Below are 19555 nucleotides of genomic sequence, written 5' to 3'. Positions count from 1 at the left end.
ACCTGCCTACCTCTCTTGGCATCACCAATCTACCTGATTGAACCTGTAGTGTCATCACCTCCCTGAAGCTACTATTATTACACTCTCTGCCTCCTGTATGCTTCTCAATGCATCCAATATGCCACAACAATTGGTCCATGTGGTCTGAGAGGAGCTGCAGCTGGACAACTTCTTGCAGGTTGATCTGAAAATAAAACTAAACAGGAATATTCTATGGCTCTTGTTATGTAGTGATAGACTTCCTACCTTTGGGTCAGAACGCCTAGTTCAACTCTCACCTGCTTCAGAGGTATTTCAGAGGCATGTCATATGATTGAATAGGTTGATTAAAATGACTAATTAAAGTAGCAGAGCACGAGAGCCATCACCATGTCTAGGCCAGGGATTGTGGAGGAGTTTGTAATTCCTGACTGCCTGCTTGTTTAAAACTGAAATGAGAAGGAATTTCTTCAGGCAGAAGGTGGTTAATCTATGGAACCCATTGCCACAGAGAACAAGTGGAGTCCAAGTCATTGAGCGTCTTTAACATAGATATAGATAGATTCTAGAATGATTAAGGGATCAAGATTTACAAGGAGAAAGCAGGAGAATGGGGTTGGGAAACATGTCAGCCATGATCAAATGGCAGAGAGACTCAGTGGGCTGACTGGCCAAATTCTGCTCTCATATCTATATTCTTATGGTCTTCTTTTCTCCAGCTGTGACCTAGGAAATGGAGCATGTGGTGTCCACTGGTATCCTTGAGGCTTTCAGAGATATGGGGGTGCTGATGTACAGTAAAGGAACAAAAAACGGAAGTATTTAGGGGTCTTGTGATGCAGTGTTATGCCCCTACATTTGGCCAAAATGCCCAGGTTCAAATCCCATCTGCCCAAGATGTGTGTCATAACATTTCGGAGAGGTTGATTTCCTATATTTTACTTCCACTTACAACAGAATAAGAGTATTATTTCATTCAAAGAAGCAATCAGAGGGAATCATCTGACCAACCTAATGATGCTAGCAACCAAAATGCTGTCTCTTCAAAGAATGCTCAAGAATTTGAGGGCCTAGAGATGACTGAAGTCAAAGGAAAATAAGAAGCTCAACAACATTCTTCCACTTCAATGTTTTTTGTTATATTCAAATTTGATGTTTTCTTTTCTTTTTGGGCAGGGTGAGCCAGGTACCAAAGGTGAAAAAGGAATCCAGGGAGACAAAGGACGACCTGGTGATCCAGGGTCTCCAGGTATAAAAGGACACACTGGGATAATGGGTCCAGTGGGGCCTCCAGGAGAAAGAGGCCCAGTTGGGTTACCTGGCCAATCGGGTCTTCCCGGAAAACCTGGAGAAAGAGTAAGTTGCTGTATACTGCCCACTTGGTTGCGGATCGCAAAAACTGAGTGTCAAACCAACTGTGATGGGGAAAAAAACAAAATCCTTATCTTCGGAATTACTTCAAAACTCTAGTTTGGAATTGAGCATTCCAGTCAAACTCATTTAAAATTATCTCCTCTGATCAACTTTAGATGTGTCAGCTTCATAAAAATCAGGGATCATTTTGTAAATTAAAACTCACTTAAAGTTACATGCTTAAGTACCTGTTACTTACTGTCAGAGGCAAGGTTACCAATCAGAATTTGAGTTTGGTAAAATTACCCCTCATACATTGATTTAACGTTGATTTATGTGCACTTGGTTTTATTTTTCCTAGGGCGAACCTCCATCTTCTGAGTACCTGAGAAGACTTATAAGGGAAGAGCTGTCAAAGCAGCTCGATGGTAAGTTGCACTTCATATTTCTGCATTTACTGTATTATACTTTTGGAAGATATGATCCTGGCCCCAAAGTTTCAATTCAGCATAGATTCATTCCAGATGAAATGTTTGTCTTATGAGAAAAGATTGAGCAGTTTAGGCCTATACTCACTCTAGTTATGATGGATAAGAGGATACCCAATTAAGGTGTATAAGATGCTAAAGGGTATTAACAAATTAGACGTAGAGTGGGTGTAAGGCAATCTAGAATGAGAGGTCATAGTTTGAGGCAAAGGGATAGCAGGTTTAACACAAGACAAGCAGGAATTGCTCCTCTCAAAGTGTCATGGAATCTGTGGAATTCACTGCCCCAGAGTGTGGTGGACACCAAAGCACTGAGTAAATTTCAGGAGGACGTGGACACAGTTCTATTTAGTCATGAGTTAACTTGTTGTGGGGAACAAACAGGAAAATGGAGTCAAGGTCGAAATGATCGTATCAACTGGCAGAATAAGCTCGACAGGCTGAATTGTCTATTCCTGCTCTTAGTTCGTATTCTGATATTCAAAACAGTGTTGGCATGTAGGCTGACCTTGAATCATGCATTTAGTAGCTGAAACGAGAACAACAGAATTAGTAACATTATCCCAGACTTTGAGGATGGCACGTTGGCTCTGTGGTTAGCACTAGTGCTTCATAGTATCAGAGAACCAGGTTGGATTCAGTTCCAAACTATGGTATTTAAAAGATTGTCTATCTCAGGCAACTGCAACAGTATGAAGACAGCTCAGTGTTCATTCACTCCTCTTGTGCATCTTTTGATTGATCTGAGTTTGTAGCACTTGTTGTCAATTCTTTCTGTTATAAAGGATTTTTATTTCCCTTTAAATAGCCACAGTATGAGGGCATCACTGCCAGGAAGCATTCATTTCCCATCCTAATTGCCTAGAGCGCAGTTAAGAGTCAGCCACATTGCTGTGGGTCTGTAGTCACATGTGGCCAGACCAGGGAAGGATGACAGTTTCCTTCCCTAAAGAACATCAATGAACCAGATGGGTTTTTCCAAACAATCAGCAATGGATTCATCATTAGACTCTTAATTCCAGATTTCTATTGAATTCAATTTCCACTGTCCACAATGGCAGGGTTTGAACCCGAGTCCCCAGAGCATTATCTGAGTCTCTGGATTAACAGCCTAATGATAATATGACTAGGCCATCGTCTTCATAATTTGACAATCAAATTATGAAACTACATCATAGGAATTAGCAGGTTGATAAGAAAAATGATGTTTGGAGCACGCAATTCTCAAATTTAGAGTGAAGTGATGAATGAATTATTGGGAAGACTACAAAATATTAGTTCACTGCTTCAAGTGACTCAGAAGTCGACTGTGAATTATTGACATATAATGCAGACATTATTCCTCACATTGAAAGATTTTCTAGTCAGACTGTCAGACCTACACCTGTAAACCATTGCTGTAGATCATTCTTAACATTATCATTGAACGCTGTTGTTACTGAAAATGTCCCTGAGGAAAGCTAGGTGGGGATAAATAATTTAAAAACAAAAGTCAGACATTAATGTCATGTATCAATATTGCTGATGGATCATCCTGCGCATTAATTTGTTGCATTCTATGATTCTGTATGATCTGCAGATCGCACCATGTTTACTCTCCCTGTTGCTAGTTGGAAGGGTATTCTATCTGCCTTGTATAGCTAAGAACACTGGTACTTCCAGCACATTTTACATAAATGATTGTAATGATTCATCATTGTCAGTGCCACATAAATTACTATTGCTGTCAGAGTTGGCTTCTCTTTAAGAATTGACGACGAATATCAATAAGTCTTGATTTGTCGTTTCAATGATTGAAGAATCAGATACTGCAAGGCTTTCTTTGCAAATCACAAAATTGGGCCTGATATTGTCAAGATCGCTGGTACTTCCACTGGGTGTGTCTACTGTTTAGCAGCGTCTGAAGAAATAGGTTCATCCTCTTCAAACATGAAGCGATGAGATATATCCTAAAATGGAAAAAAATATTCTTGGAAAAGTCAAGGCACTTCTGGGTTATCCACTTCTCCTGGTGTAAAGTTTCAGCTGTTCGGAAAAGTTGAGGTCAATTTTGGCAAAATGCCACCCAATCTTCAAGGGATAAAAGCTTTCATTCCTTGTAAGACTGAAACAATCCTTGTCAAATGGAATGAAGTTATCATTTTAAATGGAGTTAGAGACAAAGAAAATGCAGATGCTGGAATCCAAGATAGACAAACAGGAGGCTGGAAGAAAACAGCAGGCCAGGCAGCAGTGGGAGGAAAGGAGCTGTCAATGTTTTGTGTATTACCTTGTACCAGTTGTAGAAGACTGAGTAGTACACAAGCCTGCCAAAACATCAGTGATCTATTCTGATTCTGTAGGCTCCTAAAGAGCTCTACCATTGTAATACTACTGCAAAACACCTTTTAACGCGACGGGATTTTCTTTTTCCCCCCAGGGGCTTAGACCTTGATGCCTGATGGTTGAAGTGACACATTGTAAAGCCATTCTAAAATAGCAGGCAACATAATAAAAGTTCCTCGGAGTCGAATCAAAATTCAACATCAAAATTCTTGACCTTTAAGATGACTGACCAAAAATCCTGGGCCAACTTATCACCTAGACCTCAGAACAGCCCATGTGAGACAGATATGTAGTCAGATACTAGAAAGGTGTGAAAAAAAGCAGGGCAGTTGTTGTGGGTGACTTCAACTTCTCTCTTCTTGACTTGGACTCCCTTAGAGCCATGTGCTCAGATGGAGGGCAATTTATTAGATGTGCCCAGGAGGGCTTTCTGAGACAGTATGCTGACAATCCAACCAGTGAGGAGGTCATACTAGACTTGGTATTAGGGAATGAGCCAGGACAGTTGATCAATACTTCAGTAGGCGAGCATTTCAGGCTTAGTAACCATAACTCAATAAGATTTTGAGTCGTCATGGACAAGGACAAGAGTGGCCCTTGGGCGAGGGTGTTAAATTGGGCAAGGGTCACTTATACTCAAATTAGACAAGAACTGGGGAATGTGGGTTGGGAGCAGTTATTTGAGGGCAAATCTACATCTGGTATGTTGGAGGCTTTTAAGGACCAGGACAGTGCAGGATTAAAGTGCAGGACACGCATGTCCCAGCAAAACTGAAGAATAGGAATGGCAGGACCCCAGAAACCATGAATGACAAGGGAAATTGTAAACTTATACGAAAGGAAAAAGAAAGCATACATTAGGACTAGGCAGCTACAAACTGACAAAGCTGTTGAGGATTATAGAGAAATTAGAAAAGAACTGAAATGCATAATTAAGAAAGCTAATAGGGGCCATGAAATATCTTTCACAAACATGGTCAAGGAAAATCCCAAGGTGTTTTATGCATACGTTTGAAGAAAGAGGGCATCGAGGAAAAGAGTACACCCCCTTAAGGACAAAGGAGGGCAGTTATGTGTGCAGCAATAGAAAGTGGGAGAGATCTTTAATGAGTACTTAAAATTGGTATTCACAAAGGATCAGGTCATGACTGATGTTGAGGTCAGGGATCAGTATGTGAATACTCTAGAGAATGTCAGTGTACTAAAGGATGAAGTTTTGTGTATCCTAAATTGCATATTGGTAGACAAATCCCCAGGGCCAGATGGGATCTATCCCAGCTTACTGTGAGCGGCAAGGGAAGAAATAGCTGGAGCATTAGTAGCTATCTTCATATCCACCTTGACCACAGAGTAAGTTCCAGAGGACTGGAAATTAGCCAGTGTTGTTCCCTTGTTTAGGAAAGAAGCAGGAGTAATCCAGAAAATTATAGGCTAGTGAGTCTGACATCTGTGGTGGGGAAGTTCTTGGAGAAGATGGTGAGGGACATGTGCACATTTGGAAGAGAGTGGACTAGTTATTGACAAGTAGTATGGTTTCATAGAGAAAAGGTCATTCTCACCAACCTGATCAAATTTTTTGAAGAGGTAACAAAGATAATTGATGAGGGAAGATCTGTGAATGTAGTTTATGCGGACTTTAATAAGACGTTTGATAAAGTCCCACATGGCAAATTGGTATGAAAACTAAAATCACATGGGATTCAGGTTGGTCTGGCTAGATGGATACAAAACTGACTTAGTCACAGAAGGCACAGGGTAGTGGTGGAAGGGCGTTTGTCCGAATGGAGACCGGTAACTAGCAATGTTCGACAGGGATCAGTCTTTGATCCTCTGTTGTTTGTAGTGTACATAAATGATCTGGAGGAAAATGTGGGTGGTCTGATTAGTAAGTTTGCAGATGACAGGACGATTGGTAGAGTTGTTGATAGTACTGACAATTGTCAAAAATATACAACAGGATATAGATAGAGTAGAGACTTCAGCACAGAATTGGCAGATGGAGTTTAATCCAGACAAATGCAAAGTGATGCATTTTGTAGGGTCAACTTTAGGTGTGAATGACATTGGTAATGGCAGAACCCTTAGGAATGTTCATTTACAGATGTATCTGGGCATGCAGATCCATAGTTCCCTAAAAGTGGCAACACAGATGGCCAAATTGATTAAGAATGCATATGGCATGCTTGCCTTCATTTGCCGGGCATAGACTATAAGAGTTGGCAAAACATATTGCAGCTATATAAAACCCTTGTTAGGCCGCATTTGGAGTATTGTGTGCAGCTTTGGTCACCACACCACCAGAAAGATGTGGGAGCTTTGGAGGGGGTGCAGAGAAGGTTCACCAGGATGTTGCCCAGTCTCGATGGCATTGGCTCTAAGGAAAGTTTAGAAAGATTAGGATTGCTTTCTCTGGAAAGTGGCTGAGAGGACACCTGATAGAGGTGTAGATAGGATGGATAGTCAGAGGCTTCTTCCCACATTTGAAGTTTCAATTACATGGGGGCTGAGATTCAAGGTGAGAGGGCAAAAGTTTAAGGGCATGTGCGAGGAAAATTTTTCACACGTTGAGTGGGAGCAGCCTGCAATGAACTGCCAGAAGAAGTGGTGGAAGCAGGCACTTTGGTGACATGTAAGAGGCATCTGGATGGTTACATGTAAAGAGAGGGAATAAAGGGATATGGACCGAATAAGGGCAAAAGGTTTGTTTTTTAGTTTAGTCAGGGAATGATGATGGGCATAGGTTTGGAGGGCTGAAGGTCCTGTTCCAGTGCTGTACCATTCTTTTGTTCTTTAGTTCTGCTGCAGAGTCAATGATGTAAGCTTGACCAATAAAGTTTCCAATAAAAACTTCCATCAATTTCCTCCTCTGCATCTTGTCCAATCAGTTGGATTCTCCATTGTTCAGAAGTTAATTTATTCAAATTGTATTTCAGAGGTGACCTTCAATTTTTAGATTGTTGAAAGTGACTGATTCTGCCACTGTGAAAACATTGGGTGCCCCCTGCTGGACAGTCTTTTTACATGTGTCGCAACCTTGTGCCACAATGCCAGCATTACAAAATTGGTCTTGGACTTAACTTGATTCACATCCCAGTTATACACGCTTTGCTGTGCTTGGCTGCTGTAAGTTGTCTTCTTTAGACTGCAAAATAATAGTTTGCTGTTGAGGGCTTTGACCACAATCCCACCCTGGCTTTGTTTGAATGTGCTATAACTGAATGAACTGGCCAGGCTACGTAAACCATTCATGAAGGAGTCTGTCAATTCCCACTTGCTGCTGGGACTGCTGATTGAGCTGGGTGCATTCAATAATCAAACTTTTTCTGGGGCTAAAATGGACTTAGGTGGAGCTGTTGCTGCTGTGAATGGAGACCTGAGGCTATTCTATTCCTGTGAAAGATGCAATTCCATTTATATGCTTGCACTTGTTTTTTGGCATTGAAAAGCGTTGGTTGAGTTAGAAACTAAACAGCTAGTGTAGACGTTTTTCAACAACAGAGCATGCCTGACTTCACATCACTTCGTCAACATGCAGAATTTGGGAAGGATTCTCAGGATTTTTGCTTCATAGCTCTTCTACCTTGTCTCAAGTTTCTTCAAATTAGATTGCTGCCTCTACTCATGCCACCACGCTTTAGTATGGGTTAATCTGCACAAGCAGTATTTATTGACAATTTAAACATTATGATTTTGCAGCAAACATCTCTCCCCTAAGCAGCTCCCATTCCATCCTCTAGTAATGTCTATTCCTTATAGCTTCTGAGGTCACATAATTACATCACCAGCATACCTCAGATACTCAGCTGCAATTCAATTATTTTTCTACCATGGACATTTAACACTCCCTTCCAAAGATGATAATTGATTTTTATGGATTATGTACGTGGGTTTCAGGTCCACTATGAAACTCATTGAGCGGTGAAACTGGCTAAGGTATGCTAAATGGCCTACTCACGCTGCCAAATTGTTCAGAAAATCAATCCTCCAGAAGAGGGAGAAAAATATAGTAAGAAGTAAATCTGTAGGAGTGACATGGTCTGTTATACAATCATTGATTTTTATTGTATTTCTGTAAATTTAGAATTTAGAAATTATTAACTTCATAAGCTTTGTGAATGAATTCATGTGGTTTGCAACTATGTCGAGATCCTGGGTCTTTCAACATTCTGCATGCAGTGAAGAACCAAGCTAGATAAGTTTCATAAAATTATACAGGTGGATGTCCTTTTTTGACATTTCAGTAAACTAGAAGCTTTGTTATATTTGTTTACAGTGCGGCTGTCCTATCTCATGTCTCAGTTTCCACCAACATCCATTAAAGCACCGCCTGGGAAGCCAGGACCTCCAGGCCCAGCAGGGACTGATGGATTTCCTGGGAGACCTGGTGTCCCTGGAGAACCTGGGCCACCTGGGCAACCTGGCTCTGAAGGAGCCAGTGGACCAATGGGTCCAAAAGGTATGAATGTGCTTCTCATTTTTAAAAATGTGTTCTTATGTGTACTGAAATAAAATCGCTCAGTAGTTCCAAATTTCAGACCCAGGTTCAGCTTATTCATTGACTGAAAAGTTTAAACTTGATCAGATGCTAAGGCCAATAAAATTGAAATGGATAATCTAGTAATCCTAAAACAATACTAATACATAATACGTTTTAAATATCAAAGTAGAACAGTCATCTCACCAAAACATTATGCTTAATGTGGTAAGATGTGAGACACCATATTCGGTACAAATCACTGTGGCTGATTTATATCCTCTTGTTTTATCAGGACTGGAGATAAAAATTTAATATGCGCATTATGATTTATTATAGGTCTCTTAATCTTTCTTATTTTTTTTCTTCATTACATAATTTTACAATTTTTAATTTATTAAAGGCAAGGACATAAGCTAAATCCTTATTTCAGGCCAACACCTGTCACTTACAATGAGCTTTTCATCAACGTAAAGTATCATTTCACCTCCTCAGAGATATCATGAAAATTAAATGGATAAAGAGTTAATATTACAAAAAATAATGAACAAATAAAATTACAGTGTAGGAACAGGCCCTTCGGCCCTCGAAGCCTGCACCGACACGGAACCCGTCACAACCAAATCCCATACCCTTCCAGGGACCGTATCCATCTATTCCCATTCTACTCATATATTTGCCAAGATGCCCTTTAAAAGTCACTATAATATCTGCTTCCAATACCTCACCTGGCAGTGAGTTCCAGGCACCCACCACCCTCTGTGTAAAAAACTTGCCTCATACATCACCTTTAAACCTTGCCCCTTGCACCTTAAACCCATAGCCCCTGGTAACTGACCCTTCCACCCTGTGACAAAGCTTCTGTCCAGAATGTCCATGCCCTTCACAATCTTAGAAACCTCTACCAGGTCACCCCTCAACCTCCGTCATTCCAGTGAGAACAACACTAGTTTCTCTAACCTTTCCTCATTGCTAATGCCCACCATACCAGCGAACATCCTGATAATTTTTTTCTGTACCCTCTCCAAAGCCATCACATCCTTCTGGTAGTGTGGCGACCAGAATTGAACACAATATTTCAGACGTGGCCTAACTAAGGCTTTATAAAGCTGCAACATTACCTGCCAATTTTTAAACTCAATGCCCTGGCTGATGAAGGCAAGCATGCCATATTGATGATGTCCTTGTAATTCTTGGAAACATCCTGCATTGATAAATTTCAGTAAAATCGATAAAAGCCCTAGTCTGACCTCTTGATAATGTGGTGTTGCTTCTTCTTAGCTGCGGGTGGATTGAAAGATCTTCAATTCTCAACAGCAGAAAGTAATCTCTCTTATTCTGCAGAGCAATTGCTTCACAAAATTCTCTTAGCAATTCTTTTTACTTCCTCATGATGTTCAAAAGGTTAAAAGATTTGTGCACAACATACACACACACAAAGGGTGACTATAAAATGTTTTAAGTGTGGGATATTTGTCCCCGTATCTCTGGAACCAAGTATAGTATTTTTCCAACAATTAATATTTATAATAGCCTATTTAAATACAAGTGCATATCATTATTTCATTGCTCAATGAAGAAATTAACATCAGCATTGATCAAGACAAACATTTATTTTAATGTGCATTTAATTTCACAAAGGCAAATGGCATTTTTGCTATCAGTTCCTGGCCTGTTATGTGTAAGTGGTGTTGTTTTATGCTCAGGTGATAGGGGTGCTAAAGGTGAAAAAGGAGAGACAGGTATTGGACAGAGGGGTGATCCTGGTCCACCAGGCCCTGCTGGTAAGATTTTATTTTCCATTTTATTGACTAGCATGTCATTAGCTAAAATAATATTGCTTAAAAAAGTTGAGTATCTTGGCTGAAGGTATAAAAAGTGATTTTAAAAAATTGCTTTTTCTCATTTGAGTTGTTCTGTTTTGTAGACATGTATTATTTAAGAACAGGAATCCTTTTCCTTCATGCTTATCAACAGACAGGCTACCTGTGAGTTTAAAGGAATATTCCAAGAATAATTTTCTCATTCCGATTACTTTATGTTCTTTGATATTTGCACCAATCCATCAAAACTAGGATTAGTCGCAGATTATGAATTAAGGCTTTACGAGATAAGTTTCCTGAATTGATCATGGATGAGCTAGGGTAAAAAATTGTACTGTATTAGTGATGTGCAGGGAACAAGGGGGTGGTGTGTCAGGAATCAGTATAGAGGGACATCTATGTAGTATTAAATCTAGATACTATATCAGAGATTGTTTCATACTGGTAACAATGAATTTAGAAGGAAAGACAATCTGATTGCCCCAAATGATTGAAAATAAATCTATGTAATTTGTTATTTGGCAAGATTAGGTTCCATACAAAATAGCCTGGTAGCTCAGGTCCCTGTTTATCTCAGGTTTTCATAACTCTGTCAATGGGGAAGTAGGTGCTCATCTGAAATTCCTTCAGGGAGCATCCTTGCAACTTGTTCTTTGCTATGTCTCCGAGGCTTAAAATTTTTAATGATCGAAATAGAAATTGCCATTGCTGTGTGATCTGATAAGACTCATGTGACTTGAAATCTAATACCTTTGATTTTTATTCCACTGTTTTGCTATTTTATTCAAAGTATTGGTTTACTCTACATTATTTATACATATCTGGATTTCCATGAAGGAGATGGTTATTGGGATTTGGGAAAGTTTCCAATCTGAGAAACCCATCTGCCAAGAAGGTCCTGTTTTCATGCATGGGCATTGGGTGGGGATGGGGGGGTGGGGTGGTGGTGGGATGGAGTTGGGTCTTCTTGCTTCAGGTCTGACTCAGCAACAGAGGGAGACAGATGATGATGCTGTAAGATTAGGGGAGCCCATCTTCATTGTCATAGTGATAAATTTCAAACTCTCATCAGATATTCACCTTAGCGTCCACCCAGCAGCTTGTCCCCAGTAGTTTTATGAAGCCACTATACACCCACTCACCAACAATATTCCCCATTTTTCTCCATGCCCCCGTTTCTCCTATGTCTAATCCATGGCCTCCAAATATCTTATGCTCACTGAACAACCTCTAAGCTCCAATTTTCCCCTCAATGCTCCCTCATCTCCTGTATTTCCCCAGCCCCTGTCAATACCATTCTATTACCCCATTAATCTTCTATGCCTGTTCTCCCAATATCCACTATACAGAGAACCAAAGAGTTGTTGGCAAGCCAGCCATCAGCACAATGATCCTGAAACTCATTACACAAGCAGGATCTCGCAAAAGGCATGTTGAAAATCTATGGTCAGCCTACAATCCTCTAAAAGCATCAATCAGCCACAAGTATTAATTATAGATAATAAAGTGTGAAGCTGGATGAACACAGCAGGCCAAGCAGCATCTCAGGAGCACAAAAGCTGACGTTTCAGGCCTAGACCCTTCATCAGAGAGGGGGATGGGGAGAGGGTTCTGGAATAAATAGGGAGAGAGGGGGAGGCGGACCGAAGATGGAGAGAAAAGAAGATAGGTGGAGAGGAGAACATAGGTGGGGAAGTAGCGAGGAGATAGGTCAGTCCAGGGAAGACGGACAGGTCAAGGAGGTGGGATGAGGTTAGTAGGTAGGAAATGGAGGTGCGGCTTGAGGTGGGAGGAAGGGATGGGCGAGAGGAAGAACAGGTTAGGGAGGCAGAGACAGGCTGGGCTGGTTAATTGCTCTTCTTCATTTTCATCACCATCATCAGTTCTCTGCCTGAAGGATGGTCCAGCTCACTGCGCTATGAGTTTGACGATGGACATGTAGACATATCCTCAATCCCAAGTGGAGGTTTGGGGACCGCTTTGCAGAACACCTACACTCGGTTCGCAATAAACAACCGCACCTCCCAGCTGCAAACTATTTCAACTCCCCCTCCCATTCCTTAGACGACATGCCCATCCTAGGCCTCCTGCAGTGCCACGACGATGCCACCCAAAGGTTGCAGGAACAGCAACTCATATTCCACTTGGGAACCTGGTAGCCCAACGGTATCAATGTGGATTTCACAAGCTTCAAAATCTCCCCTCCCACCACTACATTCCAAAACCATCCCAGCTCGTCCCCGCCTCCCTAACCTGTTCTTTCTCTCACCTATCCCCTCATCCCACCTCAAGTCACACCTCCATTTCCTACCTACTAACCTCACCCCGCCCTCTTGACCTGTCTGTTCTCCCCGTACTGACCTATCCCCTCCCTACCTCTCCACTTATACTGACCTCTACAGGGTCCATCCCCGCCCCTTTAACTTGTCTGTATCCTCTCCACCTATCTTCTCCTCTATCCACCTTTGATCAGTCTCCCCATCTCTCCCTATTTATTTCAGAATTGCCTCTCCCCATCCCCCTTTTCTGATGAAGGGTCTAGGCCCGAAACATCAGCTTTTGTGCTCCTAAGATGCTGCTTGGCCTGCTGTGTCCATCCAGCTCCACACTTTGTTATCTCATATCCTCAATCCACCCCAGCTAAAATGGGGATTGAACACTATGCCTTTGACACCAATGTGGTGCACATCAGCCATCCAACCAACTGAGCTGAAGTGCATCTCCCCATGCACTCCCAGCATCATAGCCAAAAAGAATAATCACAACTGTAATGAGAGTAAACTACCAAGAAAAGTTACAGAAATTTAAGGATTGATGGACCTCATTAAATGTAAATTGTAGAGAAGAAAACAGTGTACACGATATGGCAGTAAAAATAGACTACCCAATTCAATTTAGTCAAAGAAATTATTAAGTCATTTAAAGATGCTAAGTATTTATAATGTGTCTCATGACCTGGCAGAGAATAGCAGATTTCCACTTGAACGACTTGAACTCAGAATGAAAATAAAAGGCAAACTTGCATTTATCCAGCTGCTTTCACAACCTCAGAATTTCCCAATATACTATGCACTGGGATTTGTGCCCTTCTGTACTTTGAAATCGAGCTATGGAACTTTTAAATTCACCTGAGAGGCCAGATGAAGCCTTAGTTCAACGTACCAACTACAAGACAGTAAACAATTCCTTCAAAATTTAACTGGTAGGTCAGCCTTGATTAGTGTGCTCAGATTTCTGGAGTGGGACTTGAAGCCATAATGCTCTCCCTCAGAGGAAAAAAAAAATTCTCCCAGCTCTCCCATGGATGACAAAAAAAATCTGGATCTTGGAGTTAAGGCTTGACGGGTCAAATTTCATTTTTTCTTTCCATTGTAAACTTTCACTTATCTTGTTTCAACTGTTACATTTATAGGTACCCCTGGAACACCTGGCTATGGGAAAGATGGAGTTCCTGGTACTCCAGGGCCACCAGGAGAATCTGGCCTACCTGGAGGGATAGGTCCTCAAGGACCCCCTGGTCAGAATGGAATCTGTGACCTGGCTCAATGTGCTTATTATGCAAGTATGGCCAGCCGTCCAGCTAACCAAAAAGGACCTTGAGCCAAAACAAGGAGGGTTTGAAGAGATGAAGGATGCAGATTCTGTTTAATACAAACGTAAAAATATATCCGACCGCAGTCTGTACAGCGATCGCTCCAAGCGCACATGTGGCCAGCTAGATGAGTTTTGATGTGAGATCCTGCCATCTCCTAGAAAATCAGGAGAAATGTACTGTTTCCCAGCCATTAAACACACACACACACACACACACACACACACACACACACACACACACACACACACACACACACACACACACACAGGCCCCTGGTGATTTAAAAACTTTCTAACTGTACATATTTTCAAAATCTGCAGCATGTTACCTGTATAGTTGTACCTCATCTGTAGTACAATCCAGTGTGGCATGTGTGAAATGCAATTTATATGCAGTAGATTACTGAGTTATTGTTGGATTTCAGTGTTGTGAATATATATATATATATATATATATATATATAAAGTAAAATTAATGACAAAAATGCTGATTTCCCCAGGTATAATTTAAAAGCAAATACCTCTTCTGCAGGCCCTTGAGGAGCAATTTATTTTCACTTTGCATGAATAATGTACTTGAGTTTTCAATCATATATCAGCTAATCATAAAATATTAAAATTCCAATTATTTTCTTTGAAGAAATAGTAATACCTGACCTTGCTGATGATTTATTATTTGTGCCTTAATTTAAATTGCATTTTTTTTAAAATTTAAGCTTTATTTTATCATGCTTATTGAGGCAAGATATTAATGCTGAAAATAGAACATTTTTTCAATTCAAGAACACAGCTTCTGCTTCAAGTGCTCTCTGGTCAAGTGTAGATCTGCTCATCACAGAGTTATGTTCTCCCCCAGTTATCTGCACAATTCCTACTATACATTGTTACAACATTTTTAAATACATTTCTCACACCATCCATATTTGGTGGCTTCTTGGAATGAGGTTGCTTTTTTTTTAAATCTTTGTTTTGTTGTTTAACACTTTCTCCAGCTGGTTGGGGAGGGATAGTGAATTAGTCCTCAGGTACCCCATTTGAATGGGTGTAGACAGGACTAATTTCAGAGCACAACACTCCGTGTGAAATAACTCTAAAGAGACTGGTATCTCGCTATCAAGTCATCCTTTATTTACACGGTCAGAAATCACACGACACCAGGTTGTAGCCCAACAAGTTTATTTGAAAAACAAAGGCTTTCAGAGTCTTGAGAGATAATGGGAACTGCAGATGCTGGAGAATTCCAAGATAATGAAATGTGAGGCTGGATGAACACAGCAGGCCAAGCAGCATCTCAGGAGCACTCATTCTTCACTCTCCAAAAGCCTGTATTTTCAAATAAAGCTATTCGACTACACCCTGTTGTCGTGTGATTTCTGACTTTGTCCACCCAAGTCCGACACATGCACTTCCACCTCATGGCCTTTATTTACACTATATATAGTTTTGACACTGATCCAGCCTCCTCAGAGTCAGCTGCCAGAGAATGAACAGAATCTCTGACACTCCTGTTTATATCTGTCAGCCAGGCGTCCCTGATTGGACCAAGTTAACAGCCCCAATCAGGGAACTATGAGGCTCAGCTGGCTGATTTCATGACAATCACTATACCATGTAACTTTATTATAGATACCACTGTATAAGAAAAATCTGATGTTCTGGCAGCTTTCTGAAATGAATACTTTGCCTCATCAGTTGTAGGTCTATTACCTGTTTAAGGGGCTTTGTCGGATAAAGCAGAGTTGGAGCCAGACTAGCTTGATCCAATTATTTGTTTCCTAATGGAACTGCTGGAGGCTGCCTACAAAAATCTCTGCTTATATATTAGGTTAATTAGAAATGAGACAAATTTCTCCACTGTTCACTTGTCCTGGTCTACATACTTAGTTTGAAACTGGCAGCTATCTAGCACTTCGGTAAAGTGTGCTTTGTCACATGTAAGTCAACCATTTAGATAATTATGGACATTGTGATGGAGTATAAAATCCTGTTGTCAGCTATTGTCCACACATCCACACTCTTTAACCACAATGGAGTATTGGTCCTGGCTGATTAATTTTCCCTCTCTAACTGAGGCCAATTGTATCAACTGTTCTCCTCATTTCCTCAGGTCACATCTAGGCTATATACTTTTACAGCACAATAAAGTCTATACATGTATCCATTGAACCATCTTATCACAACATCACTGAAGTATTTATTTATGATAATTTCACTCTAATATGAGCACAATTGCAAGAACGAACAGGCAAGACAAGGACAATGAGACAGCACCATGCACTTGGTTTATCCATTGCCTGCAATTTATATTATCATCTTGAAATTTATTTCATTCTTTTAAGCTACCTTAACCATTTATCCAACAGACAGCCAGAAATATGAAAGATTCCATCCAATTGTTTCAGTTTTTGTGTGAATCCTGTTTGAAGGTCCCCAGAGATGAAATCATATCTACCCATCCACGATTACTTTTGCCTCAGAATACTTCTGGTAGCATGCAGCTGACTTTCCCACCATGAGTTCAGTTTTCAGTGGACACTGGAAGTGCTGCAGTGCCTTGCATTCAGAGCTCAGCAGTGCATGGAGAGCTGCAGAGTCTAAGTAATAGAGGACCTGTGCAAATGCTTTCTGAGAGTGACACAAGTAACATTAGTGGAAGAGATAATAGGAACTGCAGATGCTGGAGAATCCAAGAAAAAAAGGCGTGGAGCTGGATGAACGCAGCAGGCCAAGCAACATCTTAGGAGTAGGAAAGCTGACATTTCGTGCCGAGACCCTTCCCGAAACGTCAGCTTTCCTGCTCCTAAGATGCTGCTAGGCCTGCTGTGTTCATTTAGTGGAAGATAACTTTTGATTGAAGGAAACACTATTTGTTCAGGAAACTCATTATGTTCTTTCCAGCAGTTGCCACTGGCTGCAGCAAGTCTCTCCCCTAATCTGACTTTATTCTTCTGTGGAAATGAGAATCCATGCCAATACACCAGTAAACCCTAGGATGGAAAACCAACTGTAGTCAGCACAGATTCCATTCTACATAATAGTCCTAGAATCATGAAACCCAAGATATTGGCAACTGCTCATTGTTGTCTAAGAATTATTGTACCCAGTTTACATGAGGTTGTAATTCTAACAGATGTGTTCAACAATAACAGCACAATACTGAATGGAAAATTTCAAATAAGATTTTTCAAATCCTACATCACAAATTTGATATCTTTCACATTGTACATCATGCCTTTACATTCTATATTATGTAGCAAGTATTTTCAAAAACAAAAATCGGCACTGAAGAATAGCAAAATAAAGCTAGCAATGTTTCTATAATATAGCTATATAAAGAGATATACTGTATTTATAAAAATACTGCACATTTTTGCACGTGCAAATCCAATCGCAGTATTATTCAGTGAATCAGAGCAGTCACCAAAAATTAACAGCTAATGTGTGAGAAGAAAAATTATGCATGTGTGAAAAAGTTCATTTAAATCTACTTGAATTGGGTCTAAAATTGGGCTGGCTGTAAACTTAGCAATCAAGTCGATCCATACTCATGGAACAGGTTAGTTTTATAACTGAAATGTGTGATTATCACAAAAGTATTAACTTTGCTGCACTATGAAAGATAAGTGCATTTCAAAGCGTAACTTAAACCAAAGAGTTCCGATGACAATTCCACTATTCCCAATTCCTTCCGCCGCATCTGCTCCCAGGATGAGGCATTCCACTCTCGTAGATCTCAGATGTCCTCGTTTTTTCAAGGACCGCAACTTCCCCCCCTCAGTGTTCGAGAACGCCCTCGACTGTGCCTCCCACATTTCCCGCAACTCATCCCTCACACCCTTTCCCCGCAATAACAACCAAAACAGAATCCCTCTCGTCCTCACATACGACCCCACCAACCTCCGGATCCAACGCATCATCCTCCAACACTTCAGCCATCTGCAATCCGACCCCGTCACCAAAGACATTTTTTCCTCTCCACCCTTATCTGCTTTCCAGTGGGACCACTCTCTCCAGGAATCCCTTATCTGATCCGCACGTCCCTCCAGCCCCACCACATCCGGCACTTTTCCCTGCAACCGCAGGAAGTGCTACACATGCCCCTCCACCTCCCCCTTCACCTCCATCCCAGGTCCCAAGAAGACTTGTCTCATCAAGCAGATGTTCACCTGCACATCTGCTAATGTAGTATACTGTTCTCATTGTGGCCTCCTCTAAATCAGGGAAACCAAGCGGAGGCTTGGTACTGCTTTGCAGAACACCTATTCTCGGTTTGCACTAAACAACTGCACCTCTCAGTTGCGAACCATTTTAACTCACCCTCCCATTCCTCAGATGATATGTCCATCCTGGGCCTCCTGCAGTGCCACAACAATGCTACCCACAGGTTGCAGGAACAGCAAATCCTATTCCATTTAGGAACACTGCAACTTAATGGTATCAATGTGGACTTCACAAGCTTCAAAATCTCCCTTCCCACTACCGCATCCCAAAACCAGCCCAGGTCAGCCCCATTTTCCTAATCTGTCCTTCCTCCCACCCTATCCCCTCCTCCCATCTTAAGCCCCACCTCCATCTCCTACCTACTAACCTCATCCCACCCCCTTGCCCTGTCCGTCCTCCCTGGCCTGACCTATCCTCTCTAACTCTTCACCTACACACACCTTTACTGGCTCCATCCCCACCTTGGTGACCTGCCTGTCGCCTCTCCACCTATCTTCTCCTCTATCCATCTTCTATCCGCCTCCCCCTCTCTCCCTATTTATTTCAGAACCACCTTCCCCTCCCCCATTTCAGAAGAAGGGTCTAGGCCTGAAACATCAGCCTTCCTGCTCCTCTGATGCTGCTTGGCCTGCTGTGTTCATCCAGCTCTACGCCTTCTTATCTCTAGTTCAAATGACTAGATTTGATATCAAAATTTGAAACTGCTCAACTGAGTTCATGGAACTTGTAATTTTTCACAAAAGTAACACAGATGACCCTGCATAAACCAAATATTTTCTTTGGGAAAGTTGTGACCATGTGTTGATGATTTTATCATATGGCTGTGTGGGTGCTTACCTGGTGGGATGCAATGCAAAGGAATGTCGATTGTTGTAATTTATTGATTAAGAAAAGAAGGGCAATTCAATGAACATATATGGACTGCATAAATTTCCATTAAAATGTACAAATTGTTAAGATAGTGGAAACAGAAGTTTATTAACAAGCACATTCAAAACTGATGTATTTTGTGCAAAAAGATAATATTTGAATATTTAACTAACCCTGAGTGAAGCCTTTTATGCACTGGGTATTTCACACTTTTAATGTTTTACAAATATTATATTAAATAGTGAGCCAAATTCTCCAAAACTAGGGGAAGACTACTTTTGGTGCACTTCCTCTTCTCACCTATTTACAGATTTTGTGTGGTATTCCTTGTCAATATGGCTGTCCTTGGGACAGTACCTGAAAGATACTTTGGAGACTCAGGAGATAGTTTACATTTCCAGCAGGTGGCAGTGGAGAGAAATTGACCA

At 41.1% G+C, this 19555-nt stretch overlaps 1 protein-coding gene across 1 annotated transcript in view; it reads left to right on the top strand.

The window, feature by feature from the left end:
- The window catches only part of col22a1 (collagen, type XXII, alpha 1), a 291389-nt gene extending 276880 nt beyond the window's left edge, over positions 1 to 14509 (top strand). Inside the window, exons 59-63 of the mRNA XM_048529285.2 lie at positions 1156 to 1335; positions 1694 to 1760; positions 8419 to 8601; positions 10326 to 10403; positions 13855 to 14509. Of these exons, the coding sequence (XP_048385242.1) occupies positions 1156 to 1335; positions 1694 to 1760; positions 8419 to 8601; positions 10326 to 10403; positions 13855 to 14042 (696 nt within the window). The 3' untranslated portion in view covers positions 14043 to 14509. The remainder of the gene's footprint in view (positions 1 to 1155; positions 1336 to 1693; positions 1761 to 8418; positions 8602 to 10325; positions 10404 to 13854) is intronic.
- The last annotated feature ends 5046 nt before the right edge of the window (positions 14510 to 19555 follow it).

This window comes from Stegostoma tigrinum, chromosome 5, assembly GCF_030684315.1.
Source record: "Stegostoma tigrinum isolate sSteTig4 chromosome 5, sSteTig4.hap1, whole genome shotgun sequence".
Lineage (NCBI taxonomy): Eukaryota > Metazoa > Chordata > Chondrichthyes > Orectolobiformes > Stegostomatidae > Stegostoma > Stegostoma tigrinum.
This window is presented reverse-complemented; position numbering and strand designations above follow the sequence as displayed.